Below are 19,107 nucleotides of genomic sequence, written 5' to 3'. Positions count from 1 at the left end.
CGTGAATATGACACAACCCACTCTTTTTTAAATAAGACTGTTCTTCTAAATCTTGTATCTTTTAGTTGGACATTAATATCAACTGCACAATGGTAGCAATTTTGTTGTTTCTTCACTGCTTATATGTAATACTCAATAAGTATTAATCAGTGCTTCTGATAATCAGTGTCACCGGTATGGGAACAGTAAGAGAAATTGAGTTAAATGGAAAAACAGAAAATGCAAAAAGGAAACAGGAGGAATTCTCCTGGGAAATACTCAGAAGCATGCTGATTTGCTCACTGAATATGAACATACACATTAAATCTCAGCTCCCTGGAATTCCACCCCAAGAGTTTGGAAGCAATGAAGGTTGAGTTAGTGCTTTATAATTTAAAATAATGTAAAAAATGTACTTGAGGATGCGTAGGAAGGCAAAATAGGCTTTTGGTCTTGCTTAAAATTCTGTAGATAAAGTAAGGGGGAAATCATACCTCCTTAAAGGAGGATGAGCTGCTAGAATAGCACCAAGGTCCTAGCAGACTAAAACTTTCAGTGCTGTATAGCAGTATTGCTGTTAGGTTAACCTGTGAATTATATTAATTACTATAAAATGGCCTTCCAACCAAATGATACTGAACCGTCAGGTGGAGTAGCCCTCTTTCTTCACTAAATATTCTGTTTGCCTCTTCAAAGCTATTTTTTGGCACAGTAAAAAGGAAGAGGCTATAAATTTTCCTCTTATACACAAGAATAAGCCAAAAAAATATTGTAGTACAAACATGAGGCAAAAGCTGGATAGTCTTGGGATCTGCATTCCTCATCAGAAACAGATTTTGAAAATGAGGTGAGTTCTATTCAGGAATCTAGATAAAGCTTAGCTTTGAACTTTTTCAGTTTGCTAATAGATTTGATTACCAATTTTGATGCCTAAATGAAAAGCATAGCTTTTCTGATAATCTAGCCTTGGGTAAACTTTATACCTGAAGTGAAATTGGTTTTAGTTGTAGCCCTATTCTGAAGGACTTCCTCTGGTCCTGTAAAGCCTGGTCTTAAAAAAAGTAATGGGGTAGGGAAAGAGGAATGTGATTTATAAATACAATAGTTTTTTTTTTTTTTTTATACTTCATCTAATATTCTGATTTTTTCTCAGTCATACTTATCATAGGCTGCCCTTTGAATGCACAGATGTTTCTTCCCTGAAGCCAGGGAAACTTGGGAAATCCAAATGTAAACTGAATTTTAAAGAAGGGAAAACAGCCAAACCACAAATTATTTTACTTCAGTACCCCCTGTGAAATCACTGCAGCACATTCATTTGTTTGTTTGACACAAATACAAGCTTGGAGACTGCATTTGTATTGCTTACATACACTAATTAATCTTACTCACATGAGCAAGGACAATGGGATTCCTAATGTAAACAGGGATAACATTAGGAAGCATGACCTACAAAATCCTAGTCACCAGAAAAGACTACCTGTTTTCAAATTCAGGCCCCAGTACTGTTAATTCCAAGGTCATTTCATGAAACGTGTTTTTCTCAGTTTACCTACTGGGGTTTTAAATAGAAGAGTAACTCTATGCTGTTAGATTTATAAGTTCGTTCCCTGCAAGTATCAAATAATTTCTTTATGAGAGGGCTTTCTGCTTTACCTTCTTTTTTTCTTTTTCTTTTTCATAGAATATAGACTTCTGAACAGTCTAAGAAAATAATGCTTTGTTAATACAATTGCTGTAATTAAAGACCACTTAAAAATAACTTGTACTCTGCCTTCTGGAACTTTGTTGCAGCTGTCCAGGAAAATCATTTCAGGAGTTGTATACTTACAGTCTAACTATGTTACGTTCTCACCCTTTAAAAAGAAAATTGCCCAGAAAGTTTAAGTAGCATCCATTGAGTGGCTTGGCACAATTCACTGCTAAGCAAAGTGTTTAAATCACCATTCATTTAAACTTTCTGTGCCTGGTAAATGGAAGGGCTAAGGGGAAATAAGGACACCCAGAACCTCTTGCAGGTGCTCTGCATTTCTCTGAATCAATCCCTGTGTTTTGTAAAAGCAATGCTAGATGTATTCAAATTAGAGCACTGTTAAATCTTCTAGATAAATAATCCTCCTTTGAAATAGTGCCAATGAGAGCATTGCAATATAGCTTAATAGAAGATTCTATTTATGGGGCATTAAAGGCATTTATTTAATTCTTGCAAGTCAAACACCAACAGGCAGCATGCAGCAAAAACTGAGGAGCTGATCCAAAGCTGAGTAACGTCTACACCTGTTAATGAGTATGGCGCTGTGGATTACTCTTTATGGAATAATCGGTACAGTGGTCTCCTGAATCACTGAATTCTTTCCACACTTCTGGGCCAAATCCTGCTTGCGTGACATGAGTAACACCAGAGCATCCAAAATCAGTGGAATGAGGGCTGTACAGGCAGCCTGAAATCTGCAGAAAGCAAGAAGGATTTGGCCCAAACATTCCTGTTAATACTGGTAGAAATTAACACATTCAGAGGTTAATCAAATAATCAGTTTTCAAATGCAAATCAGAAACCATAGAAAATGCAAGCAACACCAAACAATGAGAAATGGCAAGATCCCACAGCACCATCCATTCCTCCTTTGAGATGTGAGAGTATTAGCATAATTCAGTATGACATCCATACCAGATGTTGGCAATCACCTACAGAACATCAGACACTTCCATGCACAGTTTGGAAACCAGTGGGGAAAAAAGGCAAAAACGGAACCAGAGAGTGTGACTTGCACCAGGAGATGTGCATGTGCCTTGACCATGTCTGCGTGAGTCATGTGCACGTAGGGAGAGGAGATTTCACTCTCTATGAACATATTTTGTCGCAAGTCATGATGAACATATTTTGTCATTAGCCATTGACAGCAGCAAAGACTTTAATAACATGTTGGCAAACCTGAATGGTTGTCAGCATTTCTGTAGACCATCTTTGCACGAAAATGTGACTGTCAGGCCAGTCTGCAAGGAACATGCAAATTTTTCACCTTTGAGATACCTACTTCTTGAGTGAAGTGATTTACCCATCATAAGGATGAAATTTGTCCTTCTGCAGGGGGACTTCAGCGAGATTCAAGCAGTGAACAACAGTCAGTCTCCTCCACACAGCCTTAATTCTTGCACTCCAAGCTTTGTTCTGGCTATCAGTAAAGTACTGGATAATATTCACGGCACTATTTATAGCCTTTAGACTCACACTAACTTAAACGGGAGCTGGATCAGGCCCCGAAGTGCCTTGGCCCAATTTTCTATGAGGTCACCTTTCGCCTGTATCCTGTCATTTGATGTGAAATGTTCGTGATGTGCACGCTTGTTCTAGAAAGAGCAGCAGAGCTTCTCTGGATACGGGTACTTCACAAAATCCTGAAGATGACCATGGCCTGCATTTTGCAGGCTTTTGATGCTGGGGCATAGAAGGGTGTACCTGAGGGCTTTAAATTACCTCATTTCTTAGTTATTACAAAAACATTGGTGATTTCCTTGCAGATAAATTATAATTAGAGTCCTCTGTAGTCACAGGAAAGGTTCCTGTTGAGTACTCTGGGATTTGGGTACACCGGTGACGGGAGACAAATGAGTAACATCAGTGGGTTGTCCTACAAGCTGATCAAGGTTCCTATCTAGGATGAAAACGAATGAATCCAGTTGCCATGGCAATGTGCAAGATGCTAATTAATAAATAAAATCACTGAGAGTTAAAGGTTTTATGCTCCCATGCAGAGAATGTTCACTATTTCTAAGAACCTGAACATAAGGGATGTATGAAGAAATTAAAAACATTTTCTTTAATGAGTCTAGATAAACAGATACCCAGGTACTGTAGGAAGCTTGTTTTCCCTGATATCTTGGGAAACCGGAAAACAAAAAGAAATGTGTGTGCTTAGTGCAGGAAAGGGGAAATTGAGGGGATCCATGAAGGTCTTTGGGCATGTTAAAGGCTGTTACAGAGTGTAAGGCACTGACCCGATGTCTTACACAGTGGCTGTAGGGTTAAAAATGATGAGCTGATAATGTACCAAGAGAAAATGAGGCTGGAAGTGGGTCTGGATTCAGAGACAGGACCCACAGGAGGTGCCAGCATGACAGCAAGCTCCAGAGATGTAGCCCCAGAACTCCACCGAGCAGGAAGCACACAGCTTTACTGCTAGATGCTAACATTCAGGTTGCTGAATCTGGATCTGAAACCCTCCTCCCAGAGCAAACGTAAAGGTAATGAGGTGCTAGACTTTTCGGGAAGATCATGAGTTGCATAAACACAGGCTAGGGCAAGGGAACGGACTCCAAGAGTTCGGGAGATGTTTTGTGTCCTATGAGTCCACATCCCCTAAACGTCCCTGTGCCTGCTTGCGCACTTAGAGCAAGGCATTAGAGGTAGGTGAGATTTTTAAAAGCACTAATTGTTAGTTTTACTGACTCCCTCTGGAGTCAATAGTGAAACTCATTGATTTCAAGTGAAGTGGAATGCCTTTGAAAACCAGCCTCTAAGTGCTTTGCTGGACAGAAGCCTTACACCGTGGAGGACTTGGCCTGTTACTTTCAGTAAGCAATTTCACCGAGCATGCTGAGCCCAAGTACGTTTGTACAAACATAACTACTTGATAGAGAAGCGTGATCAATTTTATTGAGGAAAGGCTTAGATATTTGCAAAGGAGAGTACATTACAGTGTTCTTTTCCTAAGATATAAAAGATAGAAAAAAAATAACCTTTTTTCTGTTCTCTCTAGAGGTTGAACCCAAAAATCTCATGGAAAATATTAGTGTTCATCATCTCTTCCTTGTTAAGCCTGTTGTAGAACAATATTTCATCCCAGCATGAGCCTATGTTATCATTAAAAACTCAGATTGATCTCCAGGTAAACACAGCACCATAGAATGGTTTGGGTTGGAAGGGACCTTAAGGACCACCTGGTACCACACCCTTGCCATGGGCAGGGACCCCTCCCACTAAATCAGATTGCTCAAAGCCCCATCCAGCCTGACCTTGAACACTTCTACGGATGGAGCATCCATAACTTCTCTGGGAAACCTGTGCCAGTGTTTCACCACCCTCATAGGAAAGAATTTACTCCTTACATGTAATCTAAACCCACCCTCTTTTAGTTTAAAGCCATCCGCCCCTGTCCTGTCACTACACCCCCTGACCAAGAGTCCCTCCCCAGCTCTCCTGCAGCCCCGTTTAGGCCCTGGCAGGCCGCTGTGAGGTCCCCCGGAGCCTTCTCCTCTCCGGGCTGAACAACCCCAACTCCCTCAGCCTGGCTCCACAGCAGAGGTGCTCCAGCTCCTTGATCATCTTTGTGTCTCTCCTCTAGACTCGTTCTAATAGGTCTAGTCCTGGGGCTCCAGATGCCCAGCTCTCATGGAGGCTCATATCATGCCCAATGTTTCTTTTTAAATATATGCCTAATGGAAATAAATGAACTGATTCCTCTGAAATTATCTATTAACTTAAAAAACAAACAAACAAAAAAGTACAGCTGCATTTTACAGACAGCTAAGTCATCCTTAGCAATTTGTAGCTCCCTGCATCTGGAATTAAAACATTCTCAGGGCACAGGTAATCCTGACAATAAAATTTAAGGGCCAGATATTTTATTTGCATATCTTAATGCAGTTATGTCAGCAAATAATTCAGTTACTAGTATCTAAAAATGCAGTTATCAAAAGACTAATCAAATAGGCAGAAAGAAAAAATAAAAGGGAATGTGAGTTACTATGTACCACTCTAATAAATAATACTCCTCATCTTTTTTATATTTTTTTCTTTAACCAACAAATGGAACAACTTAGTACTCAGTATCACTGAAGTGCTTGGTGAATTTCAAAATAAACTTTTTTGAATCTCTATACTCTTTTTTTTTCACTGAAAAACAGACACAATTTATCACTCTATGTAAAACAAAATACAGAACAACAGAAAATCGCTATATATATAACTCAGCAAAATTGACAGGCCCTGCTCTGAAAAAGCACAAGATCAAGACACGATGAAAAGTGAAAAGTGTCCCCTGGAGATGTCTGTCCCTCCAAGTTAGCCTTCAAATCACTAGCAAAGGAAGCTAGGAAACTCTCCTTTTCTTTCTGATTAGCCACTACCATTCCACATGATCTGTAAAACTGCTCAACTTGCTGTTCAGCTAAAGCTTTCCCAAGCAAAAACACTTTCACAGTGGAAATCCAGTTAAAGAAACTTTACAAAACCTCTCTGCTAATTTTTTCCTTTTAAAATTACAGACAAGAATTAAGACAGGAATCAATTTCAGGAAATACTAGACCTAATAATTAAGTATTTAAGACCTAATATATTTATTCTTTAAAGCTATATTTTGACTTTCATGCATTTTCAATGAAAAGTAGCTTGATTTTTCAATAATTTCACTGATTTCAATATTTTAACATTGGAATGATGGAGTAAGCCCTGGACTCTTTCTTATATATGCTTCCTTACTCTCTTAATTCCAGAATTTCCATTTACAGTTTATACCTCCTGTGAATGTTGCTAATTAGTTGTAATACAAGCCCCTAAAAGTTTATGCCGTGGCATTCGTTTAGATTTATGTTTTAATGCAGATGTGAATACTATGGTGGATGGCAAAACCTTTCTAACTTTAAAGAGCTGTACGTGAGAATCTGAGCAATTTTCTCAATGTTATGAATATTTTTGACATGTAATTGCCAACATCTGTTCAGGATTATCACCAATAGGATCTACCATGCACGGTTTTTGCTATCTTCTCTACCTTGCCATGCAGGTTGGAGATGTTAAACACTGAGGCTGAATGAGACCTGTCCATAGATAATGCTTGGCAAGAATTTATTGTCATACAGTTAGTCCTAAGTGGACTCATATCTGCATAAATTACTAAACAAAAAGAATTACTTATTATTTTAAGAAACAGAAATAAAATAGATCACAAGATATGAAAAAAATCTTCTTTCACTACCTGACCTGTATGAAAACACTGCTATTTTTTCTTCAGCAAGGAATGGGGGGTTGGAATCATAGTCTTTAAAGCGTAAGAAAATGTGATTTGGTGAAAAACTGAATCTGCCAAAATCAATGATGGATTTTTTTCTGATCTATTCAGGGTCTGAAATTTAAACACCATTTCTATCACATGCAAATGGATAAACACCAGAACAAATTGGGCTATCTGTGCTTGCAGTCTTGAAACCTCAGCTCATAGCACAGATTTAGATTCCTCTATCGATGTGCTCTTAAACACGAATACGCATCTTGAGGTCATTAACCTTCCATTTTTAAAATCAATATCTGAAGACTTTAAAAGAGTTTCGTTGCCATTCTGATATGGTTCATGAATGAGCACTTTGTGTCTGTGATTCACGAGCCACTGCATACAGCAGTTCTTACAGCAGCACTCGTTTTAGTGAGGTCTGTACTTTTGGAAGCACTCTAGTTCTTCCTGCCCACAAAACTGGTATTTGGGAAATACATCAGACAAAGGTATTCTATTGACAGGTCACATTCCCTACATTCCTCCATTTCCTGATCAGTATCTATGGTTAAGTCACTCGTATTTACTGCATTTACTACTGGAAATGGCATGTAGGCTTTAACTGCAGCCGGAGTGTTTAACCTGGTTTTCACCTGAAATGACTGAGATTGTTTTCAGCGCCCGCAGTACTCTGAACGTTCGCAAGGCTGAGACATTGCCCAGGTCCACAAATTCAGTTATGTATCTGTAACAAGGGAAAGTCACACACAGACAATGACAAAACACCAGCAGAAAACAACAGTCAAGGGGACAAAGAGAGACAGAGAAAGAATCACTTGTAGCTGAGAGCCAAAATGTAAGGATCAGGGCTTCTTACCTGGGATTACTGAAATAGTTTTTAAAGCTCTCAATACCCTGAAAGTCCGAAGAGGTGAAACACTGCCTACATTCACAAATTCTCCTACATACCTGTAGAATTAAGTCACAGTTATTTGGAATTATACAATAGAGTATGAGACTTGTCTCAATGAAGAATGCATTCATACATAGCAGGAGCGAACGCATCCGAATGAGAGGTGCATCCACTTTTCAGGCTGCTCTTTGATGCCATATGTCCTGGGTTTTTCATAGTACACATTATTGCAAATGTTTCTTGAACTATTAAGCTTATCTAATAGGCATCAATTCTTTAAAACTACCGGATGAACTTTGTTATCGTGCTGTTCAGCAACAAATAATACAAATATTTTTCCATCATGTATTTTAACAAACATTCTTTACATTATAGAAAACATTAAGAATTGTTTTGCTGCTCTTAAAAATAAAAATAAAAGCTTCAAATACCCAAGTAATTTCATATAATAGCGTCTGCAAGCTGCATATAGGACAACACGGGAAAGTATCAGTGCAAATATTTCCACTGGGTCATTTATTGTACAATGTACCGTGTGGTAAAGCAGATGTTGGTTTCAAGAGACGCTTAAAACTTTATTTTGTTTTATACATCAAATCCATGCCCTTTGGCTGCTGGAAGATGGCTTTTGAATGAATATAATTGCAATCCTACTGAAATCTATTTATGATTAAAATAGCAATCCCAGCTATTCACTGACGTGTCTATTTTGGTCATCATGGAGACCCGCGGAACAGCCAAGCAAAATGCTCCCAGGAGGGCCAGTTACAGCATGAGCTTGGGTTTATCATTGTTTTGCAAAATTATTTCCCCCCCAGACAGTATGCAATAAAATCAAAATCACCATTGTATCTTCTCAACCAAACAGCTCTTGGACCCTTTTGTATTGATATTTACATTTACATATTCTACTTTTTTGAGGCATTTGTTTTCACTTGTTAAGGGTAAAACTCACCTGGCTACTTTACAAAGCCTGCTTAAGTGGGCTTTGTGCAAAAGCCTCTGGGGGAGGACAAAGCATCCTCTTCATAACTGTTAACCCAGGTTATGGCCTGGAAGAGAAATATTGCTTCTCCTCTGTATAATCTTACGGGGGAGTCTGGCATTTACCTGTCTGGTAATTCCTCACCAGGTTTACCCAGTGCTTCTCTCCCAAACTCTTCTGCAGCATGCAAGGGTGGAAAAAATAATTTGGGGAGAAGCAACAGGATGGGAATATGATTTTTCTGACCAAAGATTTGTACAAACAAAATAATACTATATGCACAAACATATTAAACAAATACTACTGCTGCTTGTTCACAATAGTCAATTAATATTTATTTTGTCCATTTCTTGGATGGAATTGCAGCAGTTCAGTTCCTCTGTAATGGGAAGTGAGAAGCAACTGGAGTTCTCACTCCAAGTTTTCTGTTTAGCAAGGAAATTGCTTATTGTCTTTAAAATTTTGGCAGGGCATTTTCCAACACAGTTAGAGCAGCTTCTCCCTCCTCATTCTGGAAAGTACTCGCTTGTTTAGGAAACAGTGATCTAAACAGGGCAGTTTCATAAATTCCCCTGAGCCATCCATGATCCCACAGAGGGTCACAAGCCATGGCTCTCTGCTAACACAGGGTGGGAGAAAAGCCCTGGAGACCTGTGGCACCACTTAATCTCTAGCATGCTATTAAAAGCTACTCTCTGTGACCCAATCTGTGCCATTTCTGCCCCAAAGAGGAGGTAGGAAGTAATTCTGCAATAACTCTACAGTAACTGATGGTCGTTCCACTGTAACATCCACCAGTGAAACAATCACATTTTCAGTTAGCTCAAAACCCTTGGTCCATCTAAATCTCACGGCCCCTTATCAGGCTCTCCATCCCATGCTGTTTTTGTTTCCAGATACAGAAATACCACTAGCTACAAGCAAAAACAACACCGCAGTTACCTGTATAATCAATCTTACTTTAAATTACTTGCAAATTAAATTTATATGAAGGATAAATCATATCAGAATAGTCCATTATCCAATGCTTTGTGCTATCTGCTGGTTGCATACTTGGGAAGCAGGTTTCATTGTACATATGACGATCATATTGCAGTCACTTTTAACTCTTTCCCTGCTCCTTATGGACTCAAGAAAATGCTTGCAACTAGATATAAGTATAAATTCCTTCTTTTCTGTTCCAGAATTCAAATTCTTTCTTTTCTATTATAAAATTGTTAATATAATATGCTTTAAAGTAAGAGAAAACAAGATCAGTTGCCATTTCTGAAGTTGCAACCATTGCAATAATTTGACGTTGAGCTTTATTTTTCTCAGGCCACCCTGCTATAGGGACCTTCTAACTAAGATAGGGAATATCATTTAGACAGAAAATTGAAATTTAGCTTGGAAACAAAAAAACGAGGTCAAAAAAGTCTCAGGGAAATTTTCATGATTCCTAGCGCCAGAGACCTGACTGGCCATTCAAGTTGAGAAGAATCAGAAAAGAAAAAAGAGGTGTAATCTCATAACTTCCGGGCACTAAATCTTCGTTCCTCCCTGCAGGGGTGAATTGGGCAATAGTCCACCTCAAGGTCTGTGCGTATCTTAATCCAGCTCTATAAGCGCCAACCCTCCAAAGGTAATCAGGGCATAATTTGAGGGATATCCAGACCTTGTCTGCACTGACTGCTCAGGCTTGGATTTCAGTGACAGCAACTGAGATTCTCCCAGAGGAGTTCTGCAGAGCTGGGGGGTGACACCCAACCTCTACCTGAGCTGAGAAGATGAGGTAGAGCAGATGCACTGTCAAGGCTGCAAGTTGCTGTTTTTTTATCCTTTTTTCTCTGCCCATTTCTACCTTACTGTCAAAAGCCTCCTTCCTTCTAGAATACAGGGAAACCATGTACTGAAGCTCTCCAGGTCATGAAGAATTCAGAGCCCTGGAGATCAACTCCCTGCATCAACTATAGTATCCAATGTACAGGACAGTGGGCTGGCGACACTGGTTGTTCTGTCCTGCCTCTAAATGTGGCAAAAGAATCACTCTGCTTGAGGAAAGGTTCAGCTGAGAAAAATACCTAACATGTGCTGACTGCCAAAAGCTCCTCCCCACCTGCCCTGCACTTTTTGAAATGCTTATCACAATGGCCAGATGCCAGTTCAGCCAAATCCACAGGAAGGTAGTAACAGATCCGGCCTTGGGCTGACCTACTAAAATAAATGTGAGTCTTCCCAATGAAGTCCATGTAGGTTTTACATGTCTTTGTGTTGTTCTTCTGCTAAATATTACTAAGAATATTAGTCCTGATCCCTGCACCCCACCACTGACTTCAGTGGCCCTTACTGCTGTTTGAACTAAGTTTGGGTTGAGCATTTTTTCCCAGCTTTGTTTCCATTCAAATATCGTGGGCCCAGGAGTTCAGATCAAATGTAAGTAATTTCTCCAAAACAGTCTAGTGAATTGATAGAACAGAACAGAGGATTCCTCTGACTTCTTGCTCTGAAACCACTCAGGAAAACAAAGTCCATCCTAATATACTCAGCATTTTCTCATTTTTAGTACAATTTGAGTGAAAAAAAAAAAAAAAAAAAGGACAGCTAGATGATTTTTTTAGAAAATATCTATTGCATACCACTGTCTCAAGAAATATAAGGGAGTGCTACTTACGCCATAACAATAACACTGAAATCCAGCCAGTTCCATGGATCTCGAAGGAAGGTGAATTCTGTCATGCAAAATCCTCTTGCCAATATTTTTATCAATGACTCAAAAGTGTAAATGCCAGTGAAAGTGTACCTGGGGAATAAAGTGTCCAAGATAAGCAAGAGCATTAGCAAGCAGTTGAGGGAGAGAATGGCAGAGGCACACTCAGCCCAGTCCTACTCACATGAGACCCTTCTGCCCACCTTGTTGGGCTTGCTCGTGTGGGTCATGGCTGTGGCACTGAGGCTGGGTGTGAGCAATGTCACATGTGGACCAAGGGACATGTAAGAAATGGGAAAGTGCTCATGACAGCCACAGGATGAAGGTAAGTTTCACCACAGGGCACACCTTGATGAATTCTCACTCGTTATGTCAAGCATGAACACTACGCTGCTAAGCTGTGCTTTTGAAGCTCTGCCTGCAGTGGAAGAGGAATGGATTATGCAGCATTCCTTGTTGTTTCTCATATTTGAAGGACAATGGTTGTTCCATTCATACCTCTCATCTCTTCCCGCCCAGGCCATTTTGAAGGACAGCAGTTAAAAAATAATGCCACTTAGCTTTCTTAGCTAAAAGGGTATCCCCCCTGCAAATTCCCCATTTCACTATCTGTGGTGAATCACTCAACCCTCAGAATCAAACAACAGCAGAATGTCCTCACTGAAAAAGAGCAAATCAACCCCTGCCCCAATACTAAATGCTGCAATTTTGACCTGCTTGACAGTAAGAGACAGGAGAGTCTTTTTTCCCATGCTACTGTTAGTTGTTTATTACCAACAGTCTCTTTGCTGTAATGATATTGGATAGAGCATACATCTTACCTTTCACAATAAAGATAATACTTGTAATAACATTTAGCAAATTCTCTGTGGAGGGCAGCAACGTATCTGATTTATAACACTCAGATTGGTATCCATCTGGGGCTCTAACTACCAACAGAGACATACTTCAGGGCATACAACACCTCTTTTTTAATATGTTTCTACCTGAGACATCTAGCCCAATGGGACTTCTAGGTCCTATCTTAATAAAAATAATAAATGCTTAATATCCACCACTAGTATTCCCTACACCTTTTTCCCCAGATGAAGATACAGATGGTACTAAAGCAGAGTTCTCATTCTCATGAGTCTGCCATATATATATATATATATATATATAAATACATCACATAAAACATAAATTTCATAAGCCATAATGTTAGGGCTTGCACTGGAAACACTAGCTTGAGTTTTCTGTTCAGTTCCTAAACATCTGTAACTATGTCATCAAAAACAAAACAACAACCCTAGAACAGTTGGCATTCCTGTTTGGTGGAGAGTGGGAAAAAAAAAAAAGTGTAAGCAATTAAAGGTGGTAATATATGGAAGAACTGCAATATTCATAAAAGGAAATGAGGAAATATTTTCTCTTAGTTGTCTTCCCCTGATCTGCAACTGGGCACATTTACAAGCAGTGGCAAATCTCATGCCCTCCTGTTATCCTGTCACACAGTAGAGCTAGTTACACATACTATAAATCCTCAGTGTGCTTCAGCTTAAAATGGAGATAAGCAGGACTGTTTTTGTGCAGCAGTGCATGTAAAATGTTTCTAACATCTCCTTTTTGACCACACACCTAAGCATTATCTTGTATCCAACTCTTCATGGCTCCTGTTTAGTTTTGTTCTGATGTTACAAATATAGGTCACCCATGTGAATCTCTTTAAAGCATGTGTATTCAGTAATACATGCAGAAAACACATGCAAAGAACTAAAAAAAAATAGTTAACAGTACCTAAGCTCATTAAAATGATAAAGCACTTGTATTTATTCAGCATGTCAGATGGTTTAATTGATTGTATAATCATCATCAAATTCTAAATGCATTGGGCAAAGTCCTCCAGCAACTGAACAGCTTCTTTAACAATAGAAGTCAGGATTTTTCAAAGTTTTTAGTGGTGGTAAATTGAATTGATTTCTTTTTTTTTCTTTTTTCCAAAATGGTAAGTATTTATTCTGTTTTAAAGGAGGAAACTAGGACAAATATTTGCACAATGTTGCTCTTGCGCTCATGCATCTCTTGTGAACAGCAGAAAAAAATGAATTAAATGTATCTGTTCCAAATCCAATAATAATCAATTTGAATTAAAGTTTATTGGGTTATTTTGCTCCCCAAAACTATTTGGTTTTGATTTCGTTCTCTTAATTTGAGGAGAAAAAGCTGAGAGGTATGAGGGGACACAGTACAGGGGGAAACATGGAAGGGAAAGGTTTTACTCCATGCTGCATGATTCCATTTGCATTTCTGCCCTACACTTCTTGCATGCCCTGCTCAATGTACTGATAACATCATCCACATTTTCCTGCCTAAGGAAGACCCAACAAGCACTTCGATATTTTCCTTCGGAAAGTTCAAATTCCCTGCCGTAGACCCACTGACCAAGTTCTGACTCATGTGGATGAGATGTCCATGTTTCAGCTGCATACACCATGGGCATGGTACTGTGTGACAGTTTTCAACAAGGAAAGGACAACATCAGGGGAAAAGGAAAGTCACAGACATACTTGAGGGTAGTACAGTGCACAGAAATACATGAAACATCCTGGGATTAGGATGTTATTGTGATCGGATGAAATATTTGGTTCAGTGCTGCCTATAATTAGTAATTTATGGCCTAGAAGATGTGCCCTGCATGATTTTATGAAACCTAAAATAAGCGCATTTACTGCCTTTCCTCACAGCCCTGAGTAGACCAACCACCAGGCTATGGAACAGCAGATGGTTGTGTTTATCATATGTCAGTCAAAAATAAAAAGTGTGTTCTGATTGGTTCAATGAGCCAAAATAATTGTTTAATGCACTGTAGGTTGATTAGCTTGTGCATCTGGTATCTCTTTCTAAAAGGAGTATTTTAAAGCAACTTAAAGAAATGAAATGGGCTTTCTGAAGCCCGTTAGCCCCTTTTAAAATTCATTTTAGAAACAAATAGAAAGAACTTCTAATGACACTTTTGCTATTTTTTTTCTGAGGACTTGACAAGCTAAAAAGACAGGAATGCTGATAAAAGTGTTCCCAAATAATTTTATGCTTGCTTGTAAAATAAGGCTACCAATGATTACTGGGGAACACTTCTCATGATGCACTCGGTCTGAAAGAAACTTTTGTTTCCAATTCCAGTTTAAGGACAGAACTAACTACATCCTGGGAGTATTTTCTAAAATAATTTAACTTAAATTCCATCAGCCTATTTTAATGTGTCCAGCAATTGAATCTCTTGCATGGGAACTGTGGAAGGCCGGCCAGTTTCAAATGGGGTTCTCATCATATGTGATCTCATTCCGATGCAGCATAGCAGGTGCATTTAGCAGTAAGTATGAGCTTGGAAGACTGAAAAATGTTAGTTTACTTACTAAGGGAGTTTTCACAGGCAACGAACACCTGGCAAAACATTTTGTCAGGACAGATACTATGGTCAGTATTACTGGAAAGAAATTAGGCAACAGCAAACAAAATGAAAAGGATGTAACAAATGGAAGAGGAAGGACAAGATAAGGATGGGGCAGCTGTAAAGCAGCCAGGATACTTACTCAACGTATTTATTCCATGATGGAGTCTCTGATTGTGCCATGAACACACAATTAGTTAAAATAGTGCACATAATAAACATACTGAACAATGTAAATAGCTGAATTAAGGAAAACAATGCATATGTTATAAATTGTTATCATTTCATACAAAATGTGACAGCTCACTTATAATTTCCAAGATGTTTAAAAACCACTGTAGACATTTGTTTGCAATTGCATAAGGGAAAACATAATTATAGAAACAGAAAAAACAGGGGACTCTCCTGTTTTTTTCCATTCCTTACATTTTTTATGCATACTTCATACAGTAAACAAACACTGACTCTGCAGTCTTCTGAAAATACAATACCCCAAATTTACAGCTGTGCTGGTCAAATGACAGTGTGCATAGGTGCACAACTTTGCACGAAAAGAGGGATTAGTCTCATGTAAGTACATACTGAAAAACCTGTCTCTGCAAATTCTGATTTCATTTTGCATCCTGAAACTTTTCTCAGGCAGTAGGGAAAGTTATATATCCAGTCTCTCTAATCTCTCTAATGAGCTTGAGGTCTTGCATTCCGTACACAGTTTCACCAAAAGCTAGCACGAGTTTCAGAGTATTAATTTCAAGTCTTGGTCTGCAAACCAGGCTGGCAAATACACGGACTTGGGCTGCAGAGCTGACTGCCTCTCCTGATGCACCAGCTTCCCTAACAGAAGGCTAAAATGAAGCTCTCAAGTGTATAGTCCATGCACTTACCTGCTAAACTGAGACCATAAAAAAAATAAAATAAATTTAAAAAATCAAACAAAATTCCTGAAATTCAAAACATAGTTCACTGAGCTGCTCTCCTAAAAGCACATGCCACTTTCTGTTAAAAAAAAAAAAGACGAAGCATGATGGGAATTTCTTGCATAAATAATATATCCCATGCTCCTGGAGAAATTGAGAAAATTTAAAGAATGAGTTTAAATGAACAGAAGTAAAACAGCCTACAATTCAGTCAATGGGCTGGGACCCTTCTCAGAGAAGGACGGTAGCATCCATATATAAATTTCTACTGCCTTCTTTAGGAAAAAAAAAAGTTTTCTGGTTTTATCCCTTTACCAGTCCCATGGGTGGTAATATACAAGAATAGTGATCAAAGGATATCATTTAAAAGGTATGTCCTGAAATGTTTGCATAAAATCTGTCCTTTCACAGATCCAAAATCTCTGCTGAGTACGGAGTGGAATGTTTTCTGATGGGCCCCATAAGCCACTGCAAGGTTAGATTGGTAGTAACCAACTCACATATTCCCCTGTGCCATTGCAGAGAGCAGTAATTGAACTCAAAGGAACTGCTCATCTCACAAACATTTTCCACTTACGGGGCCGACACCTCCTGCTGAAGTACGGGGAAGGATATCTGATTTCTAGACTCATTTTCTTAAGTCAGCCTGAGATATGTCCCTGAAAGTAGTGTCTATCTGGTTAACAAAATTTAGGTTGTAAACTGCAGCTAATGTAGGAAACAGTGGATTACTTTTTCAACTGCAGTGAAATGCTGTGAAAGTAATAATAATACATCAGAGTGGTATCTTCAGGTCATGCCAAACAACAGCTATCCGTCAGTACAATTACAAGCAGGGAAATTCCTCTATAAGAAGAACATTTTAGGTTCACCAGTCAGATATATACATCCCTGTTTCCTAGTGGTGTAAGCTGAATCTAACAGCTTTCCCAAAGCTCACTTATAGGCAGGTGTCACCACCTTCTTATTTGGACACCAAAGAGAATATACAGGATGACACAGGTTGAAAATGTAAGGGGTCAGCTTTGGGGCATCAAATGCACTATCAATTCAAACTGAGTTTCATGACCATGCTCAAAACTTCAAAGAACGGAAAAGAAAGAATTATTCTAGTTGGTTGTGCACTGAAGTCAGAGGTCTGTGCAAGAAGCAAGAGAAAACAGAAATTCCTACAGAATGAAAATTAGTATTCCTATCTGAAATCTAAGGCAATTGTTCACATTAGAAAAAGTCAGTGATCATTATCTATTCAGAAAAGACAGAGTAAGTAAAGGAGATGAAATTGATACGATCTGTATTACCACCATTGTCTGTTCCTGTCTTAGAACTGTTATTAATTACAGTTTTTTGAAAGAACTGCTATTAATTCCAGTTTTTGAAAGCCTACTGATCCATGAGTTGACGTGAATCACACACATGGCTAATGCACTCCAAAAGGGAGAATGGGTTACACACTCTGTTACGAACCACAAATCCAATACACGAAGCTACTCATCAGGATCCCTTCTGCAATAAATTGAACCTGACATTTATTTCCAATATGAAGTTATAGAATGATATTATGTAGCCTGTATAAAGAATTCCTAAAAGTTATAAATTTTATCTTGTAGCACAAAGATAGTGAGTCAAACATAGCATACTTCTATTCTAGACTTCATTATGATGGATAATGGTTAATTAGCAGACCGAATACTAGTGGCTCTTTAAGTGATCATTGCCAAATTACATATAATATGGACAAGCAAAGGTTAGGTCCAATCAATAGTACATATAATTGGTACTTTACAGGGCCTCATTTTCCTTTACCAAGGAAAGTGTGTAAAATCAGACGGGGGAGAAGTTGCAAGCAGAAAATATGAACACAAATTGTGAATTCTTAAGGAAGATTTTTATTTATTTTTATTTTTTTAGGTGGGACAGAATCCATAATTCTAGCAAAGAAGATAATTTTGGCCAAAAACCCATTCTGGATCAGTAGCAAATTGAGAGCACTTATCTGTACCTATACATAGGAGAAAAAAAAGAAAAAAAAAAAAAGGAACTAGCATTTGCCATGGATTTTATACAGGACAGCAAACTGCTTGGAGAAACCAGGGATAGCACAGAACAGTTTTTAGCTTGCAGGCGAGAAGAACTAAGATGAACCTTTTAAGCATACAGCATAAATGAAATGCTAGCAGTGGTTTAATCTTATTAATAGGACGAGATAGTAAATAAAGATGTTAATGGTCAATAATGATGAGGAGGGCAAAAAATGCTCATCTATTCCGTCTGTTCTGCATTCAATATAGACCAAAGGGATGCAGACCTACAGTCCCCATGTCCTCTGTGACAGAAATGGGCCAGGGCCTTGTTCTGGCAGCCATCTGGACTGTTGTCCTTTAACGAGGCCTCCTAGACTCTGAAAAGGAAGAGAGATACCTAGAAGAGGCTTAGGGGTATGTTGTTAATTGAATCAATTTACATCACTAGGAGGCTGCCAGCCTGTGGATACCTTCCCTTGGAAGGGTGTATTTCTGAATGACTAGACTAACCATGTTTGGTTGGATGAGCTGTGAGCGTACAGGATCTATCTTGCCTGAAGTCTCAGAAGAACAACTCCATACAAAGCTACTTAACCAAGCAATGTCACCCCCACTGCTTCTGTATAGGATGATTTTACTCTGTCCTCTCTCTTCTGTTCTACTGTTGGCCTTCGAGCTACATTTGGTGCCTAGAAATGGAAATATGGCATCTGCAAAAGATGTTGCTTCAGACACTTACGTGACAGGGTACCATTTGTTAATGCTCTTTTTTGACTTTTGCCCCAGGGAAAATAAAGCTTGCTTGATTACCCTCACGCAAGACAACAGATCCGGTTCCCAGATTCATGTCTGTGATATTATCTGCTTGAGTACTTGGAGATTCAGGCTCCTTTCTGCCTGGGATATTGACTTCCTGCTCAGCCAATTGCCCTTTGTGTTTCAGGATGATGTGAAAGGCCTTTATTGACAGAAAACAACACCGTGCCTAATGCAGGGACTTCACTGCTGTTTCACTGGGACCGGAGCTGTGGCCTCCTGCCTGCGCTGGTCAAAGGCTGAGCTGTTGGATTGTCTCACATTATCAACAAAAGGTGATAACTTGGCTCTTTCTGGAACTAAAATACTGTTAGCATTGCAGCCTTCCACTTCTGAAACTTTACACTCCTTATCTGACTATATTTCTGCTCCTG

At 38.9% G+C, this 19,107-nt stretch overlaps 1 protein-coding gene across 1 annotated transcript in view; it reads right to left on the bottom strand.

Moving 5' to 3' along the window:
• The window catches only part of LOC121065226 (sodium channel protein type 5 subunit alpha-like), a 206,046-nt gene that overhangs the window by 143,930 nt on the left and 43,009 nt on the right, over positions 1–19,107 (bottom strand). Inside the window, 3 exon segments of the mRNA XM_040547913.1 lie at positions 7,619–7,710; positions 11,514–11,642; positions 15,119–15,208. Coding sequence (XP_040403847.1) covers positions 7,619–7,710; positions 11,514–11,642; positions 15,119–15,208 — 311 coding nt within the window.

Source organism: Cygnus olor, chromosome 2 (assembly GCF_009769625.2).
Source record: "Cygnus olor isolate bCygOlo1 chromosome 2, bCygOlo1.pri.v2, whole genome shotgun sequence".
Lineage (NCBI taxonomy): Eukaryota > Metazoa > Chordata > Aves > Anseriformes > Anatidae > Cygnus > Cygnus olor.
Note: the sequence above shows the minus strand (reverse complement) of the source record. Positions and strands in the feature narration are given on the sequence as shown.